The following is a 21,098-nucleotide window of genomic DNA, read 5'->3' on the forward strand; positions in this document are numbered from 1 at the left end:
TGGCATAATCTGTACACAAATCAACATGAGACAGCTAATCCCTCTTCGATCTTCGTGCCTCGCTGGGAGACTCTGGTTCCTCAACAGCGAACCGCACCATCGTGCCCAGCGAGGGGCGGCGGCTGCTCTGTATTCGGCTGGATAGCGGGCGACTCGCACTGGAAAAGCCTCGTAGACGCCCCGGAAACGGAGAGTACAACGGTGTGGCCGGCGTGTAAGACATTTGCGCCAACGACCGGGCACGCGCAGCTCGCTTTGACGGCGACAGCAGATACGCTGGTGTGGTTGTTGGGGTCGTGGAAACCATCTCGTTCTGATTCCGAGGCGCCGTCATCAGCTCGCTGACATTCAGAGTGGGTTCGAATTGTGCCGGGCCGGGGGTGGTAGGCTCCAAACTCGTCTCCTCGGGTACGGTCGGCAGAGGCGTGGTGGACGTAAAAAATGCCGGTCCCGGTGAATCGCGGGCGTCGCGCTGCGCTCTCGCCTTCTCCAGCCAGTGGTGGAAAAGTCTCCGGAAATGCCTTCGGAGGACTCGCTCGCGCATAGCATCGGCCGTCTCGATCGAGCTGCGGACCTGGAAGATGCGCAGGCTGAGCTTCCGGAGCTGAGCCGACGCGGCCTCCGTCACACGCGCGAGATCGATGCGATAGGCTTGTTCCTCGAGCGCGCGGACTTGACTCAAAGCCTCGGTCCAGCGCGCCAGAGAGTCGTAAGCCAGTTGGCGATGGTAGTAGACATCCGCATCCTGAATGTCTTGCAACTTCTTCGTAGCCTGCTCATGCCATTGGGTGAACGCGCCCGCGGCCACGGCGCGTAGTCGCTCCCGTCTCATTTGGTCAGCCTGTTGCTCTAACTCCGCCACATGCTGCACTTTGGCGCGCCACACTCCCAGCGCATTCGTTGCAAGGTTCATCTTGATTTTTCGTCGGACCACTTGATAAGCGTCCTGGCGGCGTTTCTTCGCGGCATTCGCCGTCGCCCGCCGCCATTGCTTGATCACTCGGGACATCAAGAAATAGTAGCGCGCATCAGACGCCCAACGTTCGAGCTTCCTAACATGCTGATGCTTCGCGGACCAAACCACCAAGGCGTCGCGTGTGACGCGAGGCGAATAGAACTCTGACGCTGCAAATTCGCGCCGCCGTTGGAGTGCCAATTTTTCCCTCCACACATGCAGCGCAGACCGGACCAAGTCACGATCGCGCCGGGAAACATATTCGTCCTCTCGCTGCATCAACTCCCGCGACATTTCGCGAGCCGTGGAAATGAAGATAGCAAAGGTGTCCCGTTGAATACGCTGGTCGCGGACACGCTGTGCCAGCCGGCATCTCTCTGCAAGGATCCACTTGTACATTGCCTCCATCTTCAAGCGTTCCTCAATCCGCGCATTGAGAGCGTTACAACGCAGTTGGTCATTCCAGTTCGTCCAGGCATTGCGCATGACTCTAAGCCGATCAAATTCCTTTGCCTGCTGCATGGCCTCAAAACGCAGTCTCCAATGTGCAAAGGCGGTCTTGAGGATGCGTCGGTCCACCTTCTTCGCAACCTGTGCAGCCGGGGGCGCCAGACGAGCTTCTATCCGCCATGACTCGAAATGCGCGGCGAGCAGCTTGTTCCGATACCTCGAATCCGCCTCTGTCTGCGCTGCCGCCACCAACCGGGACTTTGCCAGCAACTTTTGGAATGCGTCTTGAACAAGGCCCCGACGGTATTGCTGTTCTGTCTCGTGCTCTCGCTCGCGCTGAGTCCGCAGAGCTCGAATCCAGCAAAGTAGAGACCGCCGCACCAGCCGGTAATCGCTGTACTCGGGCGCCCAGCGCGAATAACAGAGAGCCCAGCGCCAACACAACAGGTATCTCCTCTTGAGGTTCGCAGCCAACACGGCGTCCGCTGTCGCTTCGTCGTCGCGGGTTCGCCGCAATCGCCTCCTCCAAGCATCTAAAGGTCTCTTCGCATTCAAGCGATGCACTTTTAGTTCGTTGACCGCGGTGATTTCCCGCCAAGCGTTAAAGTATTTAAGGAGCAAGATATGCTGCCTGGCAGCCGCCGTCCTCGCCACCCTCTCGGACGTGACTTGAGCCCAATGGGTGAAAGCCTTTGTCATCAAGTAGAGGTCGCGGGCGCGCGCAGCACGGCGTTCCAAGTGCTTGAAGAAACGCTCCGTGTGTATGTTCTGTCGCTTTTTCTGAAGTTGTGCCCGCCAAACATCAAGCGCCTGGCGAAGCAGCGTTACCCGATCGCGGTTGACGGCGAGGGCTTCCATGTCACGGTGGCTCTGCTGGGACCGAACCGCTTTCTCGAGCCATTTCATCAAAATCCTTCGTGCGGTCATTCTTCGCCGGTACGTAGCAAAGGTCGAGGCATCCCGTAGCATATCAGCTAGGCTAGGCTTCGGCGGCATGGTATCCGCAACGTTGACATCCACGATTGTCCGCTGCCTCTCAGCATCGAACAACGACTCTTCGCTGTCACTCGACATATTCGAGATTGATCGTCGATAGGAGCCCCGCGAGGATGAAGACGTCAATTGGCCGCTGGTGGTCGGTGGCATCGACACGCTGGGAACATGATCTCCATTACCAGGAATCTCCTGAGGCTTTGTGGGTTGCGCCAACGGATCCAGGCCATCCATCAAGCGGCGTCCCATCTCCAGAAATTGCGCCAATAGTTGATTCCGATCCAATTGGGAGCTCGCACGCTCCCGCTTTGCGGCGGCACGCTTATCGGCAATGTCTTCGTGAGGTTCTGGGAAATCCGGTTTGCCGATCTCCAGCCGCGACATGGACGACCTCGAGCTCGGACGATGAACGCTCTTCTGCGTTGTCGCATCTTCTCCAACATCGTACATGGAATTGAACGAGGCGCGCCGTCGCCTGGTCCGGTGCTGCGTGCTATCCTCCGCAGGAGGCATACTTCGGTCAAGCGCTTCTCCAGTGGGCGGTGGCGGGTCGACGCCCAAACTGGAAGTATGTTGCGCGCGGGTCTCCTCGCTACCATCTCCAGTGCTATCCATCTCCAGCACGATGCCCATCGCCCGCAACGTTTCCTCGAACCGCTCAAACAGGGGTTGGTCGCGCAACCCTTTCGCACCCATCCTGAACAGGAACCGCATGCAGACCTGGTCCTGGTCGGCCTCAGGACCATGCTCCGCAATCACCTCATCGTACGCGGCGAAGAGCGCACGGAATGGCCGGCGCTCGACATCTGGGTCGCGCTCGGCGCGAATGATGATCTGATAGAGGAGACCGACATCTAATTCCCGGCCGGTATGTTAGCGCACAGCCCGCGACAACGATCTTGGCCCATCCAAACCTTGATCAGAGAGATATCGGTCCTCATCCAACAGAGTCCGCCGTTGAGCCGGAAAGGGAGGCATCGAAAAGTCGGACTACAGCGCCTTCATTCGGAGGACGAGAATTCATATACACAGCAAGAACAACAGCAACACCGCAGATTGAGCAATCATCCAAAGTCATTGCGGCAATTCGGGAGCCAAAATTGCTTCGGCGGTGAGAACCATCGCACGGCAAATTGGCGTCGTTGAGCCTCGATGGACTCGCTTTGTTATTTGGCTTTTGTTTTCGCTCCTCCTCCATGCGGCATCCCTCGCCGCGCGACACGTCCCAACCAATCAGCGCTCGCCTATCCCCATCACTGTGAAATACATTCCTGATTGTCACGTGACTCTAACTCTTTAAGTTGTGAGCCTGAGGCAGGTCCGGTCATCAACCACCTGCGGCGTTGTGCTCCATAACGAGCAGCAAATCAAGGCTCGGTTAACTGAACGATCGTGCAGACGCTTACTATCACCCATCTCTCCGAGTTGCGATCATGTCTGGAAGGGTCCGGCCCATCGAGAAGTTCGCTCAGGCCGTCGCCCAGTGCTCTGCAGAGGTGTGCTCAGCAATGACCGTCCCAACGTGTTGAACAGGTCTGATGCTGATTTCCAATTAGGCTGCTGCATATGGCAGATGTGTTGTCGCGGACTACAACTCCGTTCGTAAGGATATGTGTGCAAAGGAATTTATGAAGTTGAAGGATTGTTATTTGGTCTGCATTTCTCAGCGGAGAATCGAGATTCCTAGTACTGATCGTTACTTCAGGCAGCGGCAAAGAAGAAATAGAAGACATAATATCCAAGTCAATTGAATCGGTTGAGAATAGACATTTTATTGTATTATCGATCTCTCCACCGCAAGTAGTATCTCTGGTTCTAATATTTGGGCGTCATAAGGCAAAGCCTCACAATCTCAACAGCCTCAATGAAAATGTAGCCTTTTGAACCTCTTGCTCCTCCTCAATAATGAGGTTCTCTTCCTTCTCACCCTCAGCAGGTACCAACTCTTGCTTGTCGATGGGCCGGCGGAGCACCTTCTCGAACGCCGCGGCCTGTGTCTGGAACACGTCGCTGAGGCCGATATTGTCCGGGTCAGAGAGCACTCTGTACTCCACCTTGACATCGTCCGTTGGAACAAGCCCGGCCTTCTTGCGCAGCTTCTGGATGCGGCTGATGACCTCGCGCGCAACCCCTTCGTGCGCAAGCTCTGGGTAGATGTTGACGTCCAGGATCGTCAGCACATCATCCTCGGCATTGGTCTCCAGGCCCTTGGACGAATCGCTCTCTTTGAGGCCTCGGTGGACGACCAAATCCTCCGCCACGAGCTCGATGCCGTCGACGATGATCTTTCCATCCGCGACAAATTGCTTCACCGCGTCGCTGCTGAGAGACGGCAGTGCCTTCTTGACCTTCTGGGCATCCTTCTTCAGCTTCTTGCCGAGAGTCGGCCAGTCAGCAGTCACGGTATACTGGACATTGTATTTCTCCTCGTCCGACGACAGGATTAGGTCCCGAACGTTCAGCTCGCCCAAGATGTATTTCTCCAGCGACCGGACGTCTTCCAGATACTGCGGGTCTGGGTGGATGACCACCATGGATTTGAGCGGTGTCTTCAAGCCCAGAGAACGTCGTTCTCGCGAGACGCGCCCCAACTCGATGACCTTTTGCATTCGGGAAACTCTTCGCTCGACAGCCTCATCAAACAGCTCCTCGCGCACCTCGGGGAACGGTAGGAAGTGGACACTACGACTATCCTCTCCGCGCAGGAATTCCGGAATGAACGGGAGCAGCCGCTGGTAGATGTTGTCCGTAATGAATGGAATAAACGGAGCCAGTCCGCGCACCAGGGTGAAAAGGACGTCGAACAACGTGTTAAGTGCGTGCAAGGTATCGTCCACGCCGTTCTCGCCCTTGAGACGACCCCGGTTGAATCGAATGTACCAATTGGTAGTGTCGTCAATCAGGCCCAGCAAGCGCGGAACCACTGTATACAGTCGATAGCCCGCCATCTCTTGATTGACGAATTTCAAGAGGCTCTGGCAGTTGGCGAGAATCCAGCGGTCCATCACGTTCGTATTGGTGTCTTCCACACTAGGGTCGAAGACAAAGTCAATGTTCTGGACCTTCTTCAACAACGCCACTTGGCCCTCAAAGAATTTGAAACTGTTCCACAAAGGGAGCAGCACCCGGCTGACGATGTCCTTAACACCCGACTCCTTGAACCTCAACGGCTCGGCGCGCACCACCGGCGAATTGATCAGATACAGACGCAAGGCGTCCGAACCGTAGGTATTGATGATGTGAATAGGATCGGGATAGTTCTTCAACCGCTTGGACATCTTCTTCCCGTCCTCTGCCAACACAATTCCATTCACGACGCAATTCTTGAACGGCAACTTGCCAAAGAGGTGCGTCCCGAGCACGGCCAAGGTGTAAAACCAGCCACGGGTCTGGTCCAAACCCTCTGCAATGAAATCTCCCGGGAAGCTGTTCTCGAACTTTTGCTTGTTCTCAAATGGATAATGCTGGGAGCCGTAGGGCATGCTGCCCGACTCGAACCAGCAGTCAAAGACCTCGCTGACTCGACGGAGTTGACCTTTGCCTTTTTTGCTGGGAATGGTAATGTGATCCACATTGTGCCGGTGCAGATCCGCAATCTCCCCGGTGTACCCGCTCAATTGCCGGAGTTCTTCTACGCTGCCTATAGCCACAATCTCCTCGAAGTCATCGCTCGCCCATAGCGGAATCGGCGTGCCCCAATAACGGTTTCTCGACACGTTCCAGTCTCGGGCATTCTGGATCCAGCTGGCAAAGCGTCGATCCCTGACGAACGAGGGCACCCAGTGCGACTCCTCGATACCCTTGAGCAGCGTCGGGATGATTGGACCAACCTTGACGAACCAAGACGGCACGGCTTTGTAGATGAGAGGGGTATCCGATCTCCAGCAGAAAGGATAGCTGTGTGTGACCTGGCCATCAACAACCAGACGACCGATTCCCTTGAGATGCTTGATGATGGCGCGGTCGGCATCTTTGACGTACTGACCAGCAAAATCACGCACTTCGGCCGTGAAACGACCCCGGTCATCCACGGGATTTGGCGGCAATCGGCTATCTGTGATCACTCCTTCCCGCATGGCAATGCGGTAATCATCCTCACCAAAAGCCGGGGCCTGATGAACGATACCCACACCATCGGTAGCACTGACATACTCGTCGGTAAGCACCCGGAAACCATAGTCCTTGAACTGCTCGTAGAAGTAATCGAACAACGGCTCGTATCTCCAGCCCTTCATCGCACTTCCCTTAAATCGATCCACGATCTTGAACTTGGCCTTCTTTGGATCCTTGTACAGCGTGCGCAGCAATGATTCGAGAAGAATGTAATTTTTGCCTGAATTCTCGTCGTAGATCTTGATATACTCGAAATCCGGGTGTGCACACAGGCCCGTATGGGAGGGCAAGGTCCACGGGGTCGTGGTCCAAGCGAGCAGACAAGTCTGAGGATCGTCCAACAAAGGAAAGGTCACCACGATGGCGGGATCCTGGACATCCTTGTAGTTCTGCTGAGCCTCAAAGTTGCTCAGCGGAGTGTTCAGTGCTGTCGAGTAGGGCATCACTCGGTACCCGCGGTAAACCATCCCCTTGTCGAACAACTGCTTAAAAACCCACCAGATGGATTCCATGAACGTGGGGTTCATGGTCTTGTAGTCATTGTCAAAGTCGATCCAACGCCCTAGTCGCTCGATAGTCTCCCTCCACTCAGCCGCGTACTGCATAACAATCGCTCTGCACTCCGCATTGTACCCGGCGATTCCCAACTTCTCAACCGCCTCGGACCCAGACATGCCCAGCTTCTTGTCAATCTCGTATTCGATGGGCACTCCATGGGTGTCCCACCCGAAGCGGCGCTCGACGTAGTGGCCCTTCATAGACCAATATCGGGGGATGATGTCCTTGATCGTCGAGGCCAGCAAATGGCCGTAATGCGGGAGACCCGTGGCGAAGGGAGGGCCATCGTAAAAAGTGTACGGCTTGCGGCCTAGCGACAGCTCGACCTGGCGTTGAAAGGCATTGATCTCTCGCCACCGCTTGAGGACGACCTCCTCTTCCTTGGGGAAGTCGATCGACATGGTGGGTGTGTTTCCAGGTCGAATTGGCTACTGAAGTTGTTCTTGGAAGTCGAGCACTTTTTTTTCTTGCTGTTCCGTCGCGGGGCCAATGTGAGTCATCCCCGCAGTGGCAGAAATCTTACTCAGGCTTCACGTTTTTATATAAAGTCGCCTTTGATTGGTCGAAAATCTCACCGCCTTTCCTGATAATGGTCTGATCAAGCCCTAACCCTAAGCACCCCGTTTGGCTACGAAACGGAGGGCTACCTATGGGAAAGTAGAATGTACCCATGTATGTATGAGCGACTTGACGTTCCCACCGAATTGATCGCTAGGCTGTCAAGGGTATCGTAATTCAGTCCCGAGAATCAATCTACTCCGCCTCTTCCTCGTCGTCATCCTCGTCATCTTCGTCTTCTGGTTCTGACACCTCTTGTCCCAATTCCTTTAATCGTTTCTGCTGCAAGTCAGCAGGACTGCGTAGACATTGGCCAAGTCGCACTTCAGTAACTTACCTTATCCTCTTTTCGCTTGGCCTCGAGATCGGTGAACACGATCAAGAGGTCCTCCAGCTCACTTTGGATCTCCTTACGGGCCTGTTCTTTGAACTCGACTTCTGCCTTGGCCTGGCTCAGAGCATCACGGGTTTCCTTTAGCTCTTGTTCCAGCTGAGCAACCAGGCCTTTTTGTTTTTCGAGTTCTTGCTCCATCTCCTTGATCCGCGTCTCCAGAGCCGCGTACCTAGCAGATGCCTCTTCGCGCGCAGTTTGGAGCTCCGAGGAGTGCTCTTTGTTGGCCTTGTCAAGACTAGCCTGGAGTTGCTCGACTGTTTTTCTAAGGTCGGCCACATCTCTCTCGTAACGCTCCCGTAACTTGGCACCCTTGCTCTCGTAGTCGGTAATAGTGTCCTTCAGTTGAGTATCTATGGCCCGAAGTTGCTCATCATGCTGCTTCAAAAGTTGGTCGCGCTGTTGCTTGAGCTTCTCCTCCATTTTAGCCAACTCGGTTTCATGATTTTTCTGAAGAGCCTCGTTGATTTGCCTGATTCGTGCCAATTCCAGGTTGCTGGAATCCTTAGTGCGCCGATGGTCCAACTGCTCCTGATCCAACTTCTGCTGGACCCCTAGCAAATCGGATTCGAGCTTCTGAATGGTCTGGTTACGTTCGTCGACCTGTGCGCGCAGGGAGTCCACCAGCTCGCGAGAGATTCCCTTCTGAATTCCGTTCGTGATCACCGGGACCTCGATGCCCGGATCCCGATCGATGGCGCGAATCAGACGACTGAAATTGTCTTTCAGGAAATCCACAAAAGTCCGATCGAAGAACACTTCTGGCAATCCGCCATCGTGATCGCCTTGCGCGGTCTGAGGCAACACCTCGAAATCACGTACAAGCGGATCCTCCCGAAGCCTGGTGATCTTATCGATATACTGCTCTCGCCCAAGCTTGCTAGTCAGAATTTCATGTAGTGTCGCACGAGGTATCGGCGAATCCTTGGTTGAGAATTCGTAGATGATCCCCAAGAGAGCAGAGCACAGTCCGGGGAGAAGAACACTGCCAGTAGGGCTATGCTTGATGCCCTGAATCAGAGTTTGCAGGGTACTTCCTTCACTGAGGAAGTCATTTACCACGTCAGGGTCCTCAAACAACCACCCGGAGAGTAGCATGATATATGCCACCGATATTCGTTCGTCGTCTCCGCGTTGCATGCCTGTGACAAGGTTCCCAGCTACACATTGGACGCAAGTAATAACCTCTTCACCTTCCTCAGCGTTCCCTTCCGTCACTTTCATTGCCAATGCTTTCGCCTCTGGGTCTTCGAATAACAGATGGAACATGAGGACAGCCGCTATCCATTTCCGGTAAGGGTCGACTACTCCTCGACTCTCTGGAGATTCCAGGACGACTGATAGTATGTTTGGAATCTGATCATTCCCGCTGACATGGCCATCGATTGCCCTTCGCAGAACGTGCAGGCGTATTCCGGGGTGGTTAGCAAAGAATGCTTTCAAGCACTCGGAAGCGGCGAGACGGGTGTCCAAGGCGGAGATAGGTGCTGGGTCGAGTGCTAGTTTCAACAACGCCTCGATGACGTTGATCCTGATCGACTCAGGGTGACCATTGGGGGCTTTGTCTTGGCTAGGCGCATGGTACCAAGTCACCTCGACATCGGCAAATTTTTCTTGAAGAGTCGAATTTCCCCTGATCAAGTCCGCACACGTTTCTAGAGCCTGGCCCGACATCAGCAGTTGCTCAATTGACGTAGCTGAGTAAACATACTTTCGATATCACTTTGGCACTGAAGTTCTTGCTGAAGGCGATTCGTAGGACCTGCTCCATGATGCCATTTTGCCAGAATGTCGTCTGATTTACAGGAGTGCTTATGCTTCCCCTGGTCAAAAACAGCTGAATGATCGATAACAAACCCCAGAGATTCTTTTCTATTCGGGCAACGGTCCACACTGGTAGCTCAGACTCCTCCTCTGGTGCCCTTGTGGCATCAAGCAACAGCGCTGTGAGGTTCTTGACACAACCAGTTTCCCGGAAATATGACTGATTGGGAACATTCAGACGGAGGAGATTGGCCAAAAGTGACAGGCAGTCTTCAACTACCTCGGAGCCTTGTGATAGAGAGCCCTCAGCCTTGATCAACGAGAAAGTCCGCTCGAATGCGTTCTCAAAGGCAACAAGTTTCTGAAGTTCCCCTGAAGAGAAGGTAAGGGCGATCAAGAGGACGAGTGCCTCTGCATCAAACTGAGCATTAGCTTCATCGCTGGCAGCCTCTTAGAACACATCCATACCATTCCTCACAGGCTCTCTGACATCATCCAGCACGCTCACGAGTCTGGAAATGCCCAATGGTGCGGTGAAAATGCATTCTTGTGTCCGATCCGGCCGTGCAGCAAAGATCTGGGACATCAACTGTAGGGCATAGAGACGAGAGTAGAAGTCGCTAGAGTCTAATAAGTCTAACAGAGCCGTGATATTATCTTGGCGCTTTCAACCTGTAAGCGGGGATCATTGCAGGTCCTTCGGGCAGCGCACCTGAGTGAATTCGTCTGCTAGCCAGAGAACAATCTCGTCAGATGCCTCCGGCTGTGCCTCTGGTCAGTCATCGCTCAAAGTCCGGTGGGCGATCACAAAGAATATACTGACACTGTTCTCATCCGGCGAAAACAGCGTCAACAGTGTCTCCAGAACCACTTTGATTGTATCGACGTCCTCCGCGTCTCTGCGGATGCTACTGATGAGGTCTCTAAGCGCCCCAGATGCCACAGACGCCGGATAGGATTTGGCGAAGCTTCTTAGACCCAGAATTGCTGCTCGACGGTCCTCCAACAGAGTTGCACTCTGTAACCTATTGCTCAGGACATTGATGGTATCTGTGGCCGTCTGTTTGGCCGGCGCCTGCGATTCTAATATTCGGAACATGATGCTCGGCTATCATGGTCGCAGTGGACTCCCACTGCGACTCGCACAACATGGACGAGAGATCCGGCGCAAGGAGCTCCGCAGACTGATCAGAGTTCAGACAGTCTTCCCATGACCCTCATCAAATTGCCAAGTGGTTCTGAAGTGGACAAGCGGTCAATTTGATTTGATTACCTAAGCACGTTCCTGAGCCCGAGTACGTTCCTTGATTGGTTCCCTGAATGCATGCCAATTGCATGCACTATGCCCAAATCGGACTAGATTTGATCGCGTCCGGGAAAACGTTATGCCGAGCCCTGGCAGTTCACCAACTCTTCGAACCTGGTGATTTTGACGTGAACCGACTATCGCCAGTTCAACTTCTGCGGAGACATCGGCATCTCCGTATTTATTGCCCTTGATCTAGTCGGATACACGGGTGTATCAGTTTGCGTTCGGATCTGAGTCGGTCGCCCATGTCGTGATCAAGCTGGAGAGTCTCAACTCGTGTTCATCTTTGAATCGGAGCGCAACGCGACAGAAACACCGCAGCCACCATGGGTATTCCGGCGCTGTTTCGGTGGCTGTCAAACAAGTATCCCAAGATCATCTCACCGGTGATCGAGGAGCAGCCGTATGAAGTTAATGGAGAAGTCATTCCCGTTGATACCACGAAGCCGAATCCAAATGGGGAAGAGTTCGACAATCTCTATCTGGATATGAACGGTATCGTTCATCCGTGCACCCATCCAGAAGGGAGGCCGCCGCCGGAAAATGAAGAGGAAATGATGCTGGAAATCTTTAAATACACGGACCGTGTAGTGAACATGGTGCGCCCAAGGAAACTCTTGATGATCGCAGTGGGTATGTAATCTTCCCTATCCGACATCCGTGCTCTGAAGTTTTTCGTCCTAACACATATTCTCGTCACGCAGATGGAGTTGCGCCGCGCGCCAAAATGAACCAGCAACGCTCTCGTCGATTCCGATCGGCGCAGGAAGCCAAAGAAGCTGATCAGAAGAAAGAGGAGTTCCAAAAGATGCTCGCCAAGAAGAATGGTGATGGTTCGGCGCCGACCAGTGTGGAAAATGTCATCAAGAAAACTTGGGACAGCAATGTTATTACGCCGGGAACACCCTTCATGGATATTTTGGCAACCTCGCTGAGATACTGGGTTGCGTACAAACTCAATACCGATCCGGCCTGGGAAAAGGTGCGTGGAATATGGCAGCCTACTACCGTTACTGATACTGATTCTGTCGCAGCTGAAAGTCATCATTTCGGACTCCACTGTTCCCGGAGAGGGCGAGCATAAGATTATGGAGTTTATCCGATCACAGAGAGCGTCTCCAGAACATGACCCGAACACCCGTCATGTCCTGTATGGATTGGTTCGTTACTTCACTGTCCAGTTCCAGACGGAATACGCTAACAGCCACATAGGATGCCGATTTAATTATGTTGGGACTTGCAACACACGAACCGCATTTCCGCGTTCTCCGAGAGGATGTGTTTTTCCAGGAATCGAAACCTCGGACATGCCAACTATGTGGACAAGTCGGTCACAAGGCAGAAGAGTGTAGGGGTCGAGCCAAGGAGAAGAGTGGGGAATTCGATGAAAAGCACAAATCCCCGGCCTTGAAGCCATTCATCTGGCTGCACGTCTCGATTCTCAGGGAATACCTGGCTGCCGAGATGCACGTTCCTAACCAGCCTTTCCCTTTTGACCTCGAGCGTGCGCTGGACGACTGGATCTTCATGTGCTTCTTTGTTGGCAATGATTTCCTCCCACATCTGCCGTCTTTGGAAATCCGCGAGAATGGAATCGATACCCTCATTTCAATTTGGCGTGACTGTGTCCCGTACATGGATAGTTACGTTACAAAGGATGGCAAGGTGGATTTCAAGCATGTTCAACTCATTTTGTCGGGGCTGGCAAAGCAGGAGGACGCCATCTTCCGTCGGCGACGGCAGGCCGAGGAGAGGAAGCTGGCGAACGAGAAACGCCGCAAAGAGGAAGAGAAGATGCGCAGCGAGGAAAGGGCCCGGAAACGACGGAGAAGCTCACCCAGCTATGCGCCATTCGAGTCTGGCCCGCCGCCAACAAAAACGCGTAAGCTTGGAGGGGACCTCGCGGCGCCGACTGCCGTGGATCTCATCACGCCTAGCCGCGGCAACCTATCTAGGGAGACCAGAGAGCTGACGCACAGCCTCGTTGTCAACCGTGGAAATGTTTACAAAGCGAACATGGCGAATAAGAGCGCAGCTGCTGTTCTCAAAAGCCAGCTTCTGAAGGGTGGTCAAGGCTCCAATATGTCGAATGGCGTTCCGGACGAGAGTGGGACGCACGAAACAGCCGAGCCGACCACACCATTGGGCAAAAGGCCGCTTGGTGAAAATGAGGATGAGGATGATGACGATGACGCTGAACCTGGAACACCAGGGCGAGACACGCCAGTGGCAGCAAAAGATGTCGACGAACTTCCACCGGACACCGTCCGACTCTGGGAAGAAGGATATGCGGACAGATACTACGAACAAAAGTTCCGCGTGGATCCCAAGGATCTCGAGTTTCGACGAAAAGTGGCAAGATCCTATGCCGAGGGGTTGCAGTGGGTGCTACTGTACTATTTCCAGGGTTGCCCATCCTGGACATGGTATTATCCTTACCACTATGCTCCTTTTGCAGCGGATTTTGTGGATATCGCGGATATGGAAGTGCACTTTGAAAAGGGCAAGCCATTCCTCCCGTTCGAGCAGTTGATGGGTGTCCTTCCAGCGTCATCGAATCATGCACTTCCAAAAATCTTCCATGATCTCATGGTCAGCCCTGACAGTGAGATCATCGACTTCTACCCGGAGGAGTTCGAAGTTGATCTCAATGGCAAGAAGTTTGCCTGGCAGGGAGTCGTCCTGCTTCCGTTTATCGACGAGAAGCGCCTCCTTGCAGCAATGGAGAAGAGATATCCACTTCTCACTGAGGAGGAGAAAGCGCGGAATACAGTTGGAAAGGATGTGCTATTTATTTCGGATCGCCATCCGCTCTACGAGCACATCACTGCAGCTTTCTACTCCAAGAAGCAAGGCGTTTCTAAGCTGCACCTCAACATGCGGATTAGCAACGGACTGGCGGGGAGGGTTGAGCGAAACGAGCTCTACGTTCCTCATGGCTTTTTGACACCTCCTTTTGATAATGGGAAAATGCCTACGTTGGACGAGGATCGGTCACTAATGTACGCATTGCTCCGTCCACGAAATAGCTGCATGACGAAACTAACTACAACAGGGTGAATTATGAAATTCCGAAGTCGCCCCACGTCCACAAGTCGATGATTCTCCGCGGCGTCAAGTTTGCTCCCCCAGCATTGAGTCAAACGGAGATCAATATCGTCAAAGCCAAGGCGCGCAACAATGGCCGGTCCTACGGAGGAGCGCCCCTTCAGAATGGGAAGGGGAATGGACCTATCAATTACGGTCCTAGTAAGCCGAGCTTTGCAGATCGGCCGAATCCTTTTGCTGCTCATCTTGATCCATCCTTCATTCCGCCTCCTGGTTGGGGCCCTCCGCCTCCGGGAGCAGGATTCTCCCGTGGTCCTCCGCCTCCTCTGTCCCGCGGTGGCTACTACCAGCCACCATACCAGGGGCCGCCACCGCCGTTACAGCCATCAGGCTATCATTCAGCTGGAAGTGGATATGGCCATTCGACGCATGGCTCGTATGGGCAAGGCAACCAGCCTCCGCGATACAATCAGCCTCAGCCAGACTACTATAGACCGTCGGGTGGCTCTGGGTACAGCTCATACGGTGGTGGTAATCAGCGGGGAGGTTACTACGGCCAGGGCCGAGACAGCTATCCTCCGCGTCGCAATACCGGCTATGGTCGCTATTAAGTTCGAATCTCTGTACGAGTACTTCATATAGATTGATGATGTTTCGTGGGTTTGGCGTTTCAAGGGACGAGATGATGAGGGGTTACGAGTAATTGTACTTATATATACCCAGGTATGGAAAATCTGAAGACATACTGTGCTCGGGATTTGAATTCCGTATCAATCACATAATTGTCAAAACAGCAGACTGCCTTGTCAGCTTTAGGATCTTCAGTCAAATACCCTTGGTGTAGGTACCTCTAGGTCCTTGCTCTGTAAATTGGGCTTGATGGCCCTTGTTGAGGAGACAGCATGTGATTGGACTATTGATAAGGCGGTGAGAAGCGGCAGAATCGACGGCGATATCGGAGCAACAAAAAATCATGTCCTTTTTTGAGTCATGACTTCACACAAAGTATCTGACTTTCTCGTCCACTGCGCCGGTTGGCACGGAATTGGTGTTGTTGCTCGGTTTTTCGCCCGTGAGCCCTTCACTGTTCTGCGCCGAAACGGCAGCTTTTGATATTTTCAATTGCGCAGGTTCGAATTCTATCAACATCACCTCGAATCGCGATAGCGGTGGTGGATGCTGACATAGTCGCGATGGAACAGGAGAAACCTGCGCCATGAATTGATCTCACCTACCGGATACATACATACTAACAGTCGCCGGTTCGCCGAAAATCTTCTAGACGAAATATGACGGCCGAGCCCTCGAAAATCAGCGTCCTCGGCCGCGAAAGTATTATCGCCGACTTTGGGCTCTGGCGCAACTATGTGGCCAAAGATCTTCTATCAAGCTGCCCATCGACGACCTACGTGCTGATCACCGATACGAATCTGGGGCCCATCTACAATGAGACCTTCTCAAGGTCGTTCGATGCGGCCGCGAGCGGCTTGTCGCCTGTGCCCCGCCTTCTGATCCACGAAATTGCGCCGGGCGAAATCTCCAAGTCTCGGCAGACCAAGGCAGAGATCGAAGACTGGATGCTCAGTCAAAGCCCACCATGTGGCCGTGACACGGTGATAATTGCGCTGGGAGGGGGTGTGATTGGTGACTTGACTGGCTACGTTGCCGCCACCTACATGCGAGGTGTGCGTTTCGTCCAGGTCCCGACGACATTGCTCGCGATGGTGGACTCGTCCATTGGAGGGAAGACTGCTATCGACACGCCTCTGGGCAAGAATCTCATCGGCGCCATCTGGCAACCCCAGCGGATCTATATCGATCTCGAGTTCCTCAACACGCTTCCTGAAAGAGAGTTCATCAATGGCATGGCTGAAGTCATCAAGGTAACGTTCGGATGCGCCCAGGAAGGAGACGGTGAACTAACGGTTGCAGACGGCCGCGATCTCCGACGATACAGAATTCGCAGCCCTGGAGGAGTGTGCCGAAGTGATCATGAACGCTGCCAGGAGCCCGCCAGGCAGTGGTCGCTTCGATAACATTCAGGGCATCCTGAAGCAGCGTATCTTGGCCTCTGCCCGCTACAAGGCTTTTGTCGTTTCGGAGGACGAGCGCGAGAGTGGTCTGCGTAATCTCCTGAACTTCGGTCACTCCATCGGCCATGCCATCGAGGCAATTCTAACCCCTCAGATTCTGCACGGAGAGTGCGTGGCGATCGGCATGGTCAAGGAAGCTGAACTGGCCAGGTATTTGGGAATCTTGAAAGGAGTGGGTGTGTCGCGAATTGTCAAATGTTTGACCAAGTATGGCCTGCCCACGTCCTTGAAAGACGCTCGCATCAGAAAGCTCTCGGCGGGCAAGCGTTGCACTCTCCAGCAAGTGATGGCGAACCTGGCGTTGGATAAGAAGAACGATGGACCAAAGAAGAAGATCGTGCTTCTTTCGGCCATTGGTAAGACTCATGAGCCAAAAGCCAGCGTTGTCGCCAACGAGGACATCGAAGCGGTTCTGGCACCTAGCATCACCGTCAACCCCGGCATACCAAAGGACCTAAACGTGGTGTGTACGCCTCCGGGCTCGAAGAGCATTTCGAATCGTGCCTTGGTGCTCGCTGCGCTTGGGTCTGGAACTTGCCGCATCAAGAACCTCCTGCACTCAGACGACACTGAGGTGATGCTTAACGCACTTGAGAAACTGGGTGCTGCCACGTTCTCGTGGGAAGAGGATGGGGATGTACTCGTTGTCCATGGTAACGGTGGCAAGCTCCAGGCGACCCCCGCGGAGTTGTACCTGGGCAATGCTGGGACAGCCTCTAGATTCCTGACGTCCGTCGCTACCTTAGCCTCCAAGACCTCTGTTGACTACAATATTCTCACCGGCAATAACCGCATGAAACAGCGGCCTATTGGCGACCTCATCGATGCGCTTACTGCCAACGGAGCCGAAATCAAATACGTTGAGAAGACTGGTAGTTTGCCGCTGAAGATTACCGCCGCGGGTGGATTTAAGGGAGGCGAAATCAAGCTGGCTGCAAAGGTGTCTTCGCAGTACGTGTCGTCGCTACTGATGTGCGCTCCATATGCGAAGGAACCAGTTACTCTGAAGCTGGTCGGCGGCAAACCCATCTCCCAGCCCTACATCGACATGACGACGGCCATGATGCGCTCGTTCGGAATCAACGTTGAGAAGTCTACCACCGAGGAACACACCTACCACATCCCACAGGGATCGTACACCAACCCGAGCGAATACGTGATCGAAAGCGATGCCAGCTCCGCAACGTATCCGCTTGCCATTGCGGCCATCACGGGGACCACATGTACGGTTCCTAACATCGGGTCGAGCTCTCTCCAAGGCGATGCTCGGTTTGCTGTCGAAGTTCTTCGTCCAATGGGCTGCACAGTTGAGCAGACCGAGACCTCGACCACAGTGACTGGCCCTGCCGACGGTGTCCTGCGGCCCCTTCCCAACATCGACATGGAGCCCATGACCGATGCTTTCTTGACGGCCTCGGTCCTCGCTGCTGTTGCGCAGGGACATGACGGTTCTAATACAACCCGTATATACGGCATCGCCAATCAGCGAGTCAAGGAATGCAATCGCATCAAGGCCATGAAAGACGAGCTGGCGAAATTCGGAGTAGTCTGCCGTGAACACGACGACGGTCTTGAGATCGATGGTATCGATCGATCGACGTTAAAGCATCCCGCGCGCGGGGTATACTGCTATGATGACCATCGCGTGGCCTTTAGCTTCAGTGTGCTGTCTCTCGTGGCTCCAGAGCCTACGTTGATTCTGGAGAAGGATTGCGTCGCCAAGACATGGCCCGGGTGGTGGGATGCCCTGAAGCAGAGCTTCGGAGCGAACCTCCAGGGCAAAGAAGTCGATGAGGGGGATTCAGCTGAGGCTGCTCGCTCGAAGCGATCCTCCGCATCCATATTCGTTATCGGCATGCGCGGCAGTGGGAAGACCACGATGGGACAGGGGATCGCCAACATCCTCGACCGCCCGTTTGTCGATCTTGACGACGAACTGGAGAAGAGGGAGGGCAAGACGATCCCTGAGATGATCCAGGATAGCGGCTGGGAGGGATTCCGTGAGGCTGAACTGAAGCTGCTCAAGTCGGTCATGTCCGAACGGCCTACTGGGCATGTCTTTGCCTGTGGCGGCGGCGTGGTCGAGACGCCGGAGGCGAGGAAGCTTCTGACCGAATATCACAAAACCAAGGGCAATGTTCTCCTTGTGATGCGAAACATCGACGACGTCGTTGAGTACCTGCAGCTTGACAAAACTCGGCCGGCCTACGTTGAAGACATCTTGAGTGTGTGGCAACGGCGGAAGCCCTGGTACGAAGAGTGCAGCAATGTTCAGTACTACAGCCCGTACTGCCCGGTACCGGAGCTTCTGACTGCGTTGGGAGATTTCCAACGACTCATCGAGCAGGTGACGGGCAAGTTGGATCCGCTGGCTGCTATCCGGAAGAAGGATCTGTCGTTCTTCGTGTCGCTCACGCTACCTGACCTTCGACAAAGCGGCGACCTGCTCAAGGTGGTCGCTAATGGGTGCGACGCAGTTGAACTACGCGTTGATCTGTTGAAGGATCCGGAATCGGACAGTGACATCCCATCCGTCGACTACGTCCAATCACAGCTTCATTTCTACCGTCGCCATGTTTCTCTCCCTATTGTGTTTACCATTCGCACGAGGAGCCAGGGCGGCCGGTTCCCGGACGATGCCCACGATGCAGCGTTGAGTCTATACCGCCTGGCGTTCCGAAGCGGGTGCGAGTTTGTGGATCTGGAGATTACATTCCCGGAGCACGTCCTGCGCGCGGTGACAGAGATGAAGGGATACTCCAGGATCATTGCGTCGCACCATGACCCGCAAGGCAAGCTGAAGTGGAGCAATGGGTCTTGGATCCAATACTACAACAAGGCCCTCCAGTACGGCGACATCATCAAGCTGGTCGGGGTTGCCAAGTCATTGGACGACAACCTGGCATTGAAGTCATTCAAGGATTGGGCCCAAAAGGCCCACGACGTCCCGGTCATCGCGATCAACATGGGTGACAAGGGCGGGCTAAGTCGAATCCTGAATCGCTTCATGACGCCAGTGTCCCACCCGGCGCTCCCCTTCAAAGCTGCTCCGGGACAACTCTCTGCCGCGGAAATCCGCCAAGGCCTGTCGCTGATGGGGGAGATCAAGCCCAAGAGATTCGCCCTCTTCGGCAAGCCGATCTCCTTGTCGCGCTCGCCCGCCCTGCACAACAAACTCTTCGCGCAGGCCGGCCTTCCGCATAAGTACGAGCGGGTGGAAACCGACAACACGGAGGACGTGAAACAGTTCATCCGCTCGCCAGACTTTGGCGGAGCCTCCGTAACCATTCCGCTGAAGCTGGACGTCATCCCGCTGCTGGATGAAATCGGTCCGGAGGCGCATGTGATCGGCGCGGTGAACACGATCGTGCCCCGGGTCAGCGATGACGGGCAGTCGACGTTACTGGTCGGCCGCAACACGGACTGGCAGGGGATGATCCGCTGCCTGCGCGAAGCGGGAGCCCACGGGGCACGGCGCAACCAAAGCGGGCTGGTTATCGGGGGCGGCGGGACCGCGCGGGCGGCCATCTACGCTCTCCACAACATGGGCTACTCTCCGATCTATGTGCTGGGGCGGTCGCCGGCCAAGATCAAGAACATGATCTCGACGTTCCCCGCCGATTATGACATCCAAGTGCTCGGCGATAACAAGGATGTCGACCCGGCTTCTCTCGACGTGCTTGTCGCCATCGCCACGATTCCCGGAGACCAACCCATCGACCCGTCCATGCGCGAGTTGCTGTGCGCTATCCTCAATCACCGCCCGGCGAGCAAGATTGAAGCCAAGCACGTCCTCCTCGAAATGGCGTACAAGCCCGCCGTCACGCCTCTGATGCAATTGGCACGCGACGCTGGGTGGGTCGTTGTGCCCGGCTTGGACGTCTTGGTCGGCCAAGGGATCTACCAGTTTGAACACTGGACTGGGTTGGAAGCCAGGTATGAGGATGCTATGGTAAGTACTATGTATCTTACTCCTTTTGGGACGTCTAGGATGTCATTGGCTAATAAGTGATTCCCCAACCAGGCTGCCGTTCTTGGGGAGTAAAATGTAGCGATCCATCACAGTTCGGGACTTTTTTTTTTTTTTTCATCTTACATCTCGATTCACTTATCACCATAGATGTACATATTATGATAAAAATAAAAACTGGGTGCCTTTTCTTCATTCTTGGTGAACAGTGACATCTCGAAGATTGGTTCGGTCAGTAGTCCGAGCAATCTGTCAGGTCTTTGCTTCGCAACTTGCAGGGTAGGTAGCTGATTGTAAGTTTTGCCGAGATAACTAGTAGGCCTAAATCCCCATAACACTCCCACAAAACATGACTTTCACAGAGTTTATCCAACTGTAAGTTATCTGGCCAGCGTTCAGAGAGACATGGAAATCAACTCGGGTGACCCTATATAAGATGACAGAAAATACCATGCATGGTATCTCCTACCATAAGAATCACCATCCCAGAGAGAAGAAGAAGATGATGAAGAAGAAATTCAACCAAGTGCAATAGAGACCCCCGTTTCTAGCAATGTGAAGCTCTACATGGCCACATCTCATACTAAGCCCAAGTGAATACTAAGTAACGGAAAAGGAAAGGCTCACACATTGTCCCTTGCATCCTACCATCAGACTTACATCAATGACAAAGACATGTTAACTTATTCCATCGCTATCCGCAAGCTCCGCAGCGCTTGCAGTACTGGTTTCAAACCGTACTCGGAACTCATGACCTTGGCTATACGGAAAGAACATAGATCTAGATTCGAATCAATTGGAAGTCAATATTCAGCAATGTCCAATTATTACTTACTTACTGGATGCTATTTATACAACGCATAATGTACAGTCTATCATCGTGCCCATATACAGTC

At 53.9% G+C, this 21,098-nt stretch overlaps 5 protein-coding genes across 5 annotated transcripts; 2 read left to right on the forward strand and 3 right to left on the reverse strand.

Annotated features, from left to right (window-relative positions):
- Positions 1-34: 34 nt before the first annotated feature.
- On the reverse strand, positions 35-3,376 carry VTN31DRAFT_1062 (uncharacterized protein; the record flags this gene model as incomplete). The annotated part of the gene is made up of 2 exons (XM_069401078.1): positions 35-3,252; positions 3,313-3,376. 2 exons carry the CDS (start codon positions 3,374-3,376, stop codon positions 35-37), a joined length of 3,282 nt encoding a protein of 1,093 aa, XP_069263918.1.
- Positions 3,377-4,242: 866 nt separating this feature from the next.
- On the reverse strand, positions 4,243-7,470 carry VTN31DRAFT_1063 (uncharacterized protein; the record flags this gene model as incomplete). Its single annotated transcript, XM_069401079.1, has 1 exon — positions 4,243-7,470. One exon carries the CDS (start codon positions 7,468-7,470, stop codon positions 4,243-4,245), a length of 3,228 nt encoding a protein of 1,075 aa, XP_069263919.1.
- A 352-nt stretch (positions 7,471-7,822) lies between these two features.
- VTN31DRAFT_1064 (uncharacterized protein) lies at positions 7,823-10,881 on the reverse strand (the record flags this gene model as incomplete). The annotated part of the gene is made up of 6 exons (XM_069401080.1): positions 7,823-7,906; positions 7,965-9,680; positions 9,730-10,193; positions 10,251-10,446; positions 10,495-10,545; positions 10,606-10,881. The coding sequence occupies 6 exons, from the start codon at positions 10,879-10,881 to the stop codon at positions 7,823-7,825; spliced, it is 2,787 nt and encodes a 928-aa protein (XP_069263920.1).
- Positions 10,882-11,417: 536 nt separating this feature from the next.
- On the forward strand, positions 11,418-14,750 carry VTN31DRAFT_1065 (uncharacterized protein; the record flags this gene model as incomplete). Its single annotated transcript, XM_069401081.1, has 5 exons — positions 11,418-11,724; positions 11,796-12,073; positions 12,126-12,251; positions 12,304-14,093; positions 14,147-14,750. The coding sequence occupies 5 exons, from the start codon at positions 11,418-11,420 to the stop codon at positions 14,748-14,750; spliced, it is 3,105 nt and encodes a 1,034-aa protein (XP_069263921.1).
- Positions 14,751-15,428: 678 nt separating this feature from the next.
- On the forward strand, positions 15,429-20,277 carry VTN31DRAFT_1066 (uncharacterized protein; the record flags this gene model as incomplete). Its single annotated transcript, XM_069401082.1, has 3 exons — positions 15,429-16,022; positions 16,072-20,184; positions 20,257-20,277. The coding sequence occupies 3 exons, from the start codon at positions 15,429-15,431 to the stop codon at positions 20,275-20,277; spliced, it is 4,728 nt and encodes a 1,575-aa protein (XP_069263922.1).
- Positions 20,278-21,098: the final 821 nt, after the last annotated feature.

This window comes from Thermomyces dupontii (assembly GCF_041956625.1).
Source record: "Thermomyces dupontii strain NRRL 2155 unplaced genomic scaffold VTN31scaffold_1, whole genome shotgun sequence".
In the NCBI taxonomy this organism is placed as follows: Eukaryota; Fungi; Ascomycota; class Eurotiomycetes; order Eurotiales; family Trichocomaceae; genus Thermomyces; species Thermomyces dupontii.